The 278-nt window shown below is 69.8% G+C and overlaps 1 protein-coding gene across 1 annotated transcript in view; it reads right to left on the bottom strand.

Annotated features, from left to right (window-relative positions):
- The window catches only part of EIF3E (eukaryotic translation initiation factor 3, subunit E), a 25,455-nt gene extending 25,244 nt beyond the window's left edge, over positions 1-211 (bottom strand). The window contains exon 1 of the mRNA XM_009891799.1: positions 96-211. Coding sequence (XP_009890101.1) covers positions 96-185 — 90 coding nt within the window. The 5' untranslated portion in view covers positions 186-211. The remainder of the gene's footprint in view (positions 1-95) is intronic.
- Between the last annotated feature and the right edge of the window lie 67 nt (positions 212-278).

Raw genomic sequence — 278 nt, 5'->3', positions numbered from 1 at the left:
GAGGCGCGCGGGCGCCTGGCCCCCCCCCCTGCCCCTTCCCCGCTCCCCCCCCTCAGCTGTAGGGCGGCTCTCCCGCCTCTGGGACGGCCACCTACCTCCTTGACGGAGAGAAACTCCAGCAGAGGGAAGACCAAGTGCCGGTCCAAGAAGTGCGCGATCTTGGTGGTCAGGTCGTACTCCGCCATCTTGGCGACGGGAGAGAAAAGAGAGAGGCGGGGCCTGACAGCACGCGGGGCGGTGGCGGCGGCTCTTATGGGCTTGCGCGCCTGCGCATGCGC

This window comes from Charadrius vociferus, unplaced genomic scaffold (genome assembly GCF_000708025.1).
Source record: "Charadrius vociferus isolate BGI_N301 unplaced genomic scaffold, ASM70802v2 scaffold15, whole genome shotgun sequence".
Classification (NCBI taxonomy): domain Eukaryota; kingdom Metazoa; phylum Chordata; class Aves; order Charadriiformes; family Charadriidae; genus Charadrius; species Charadrius vociferus.
Note: the sequence above shows the minus strand (reverse complement) of the source record. Positions and strands in the feature narration are given on the sequence as shown.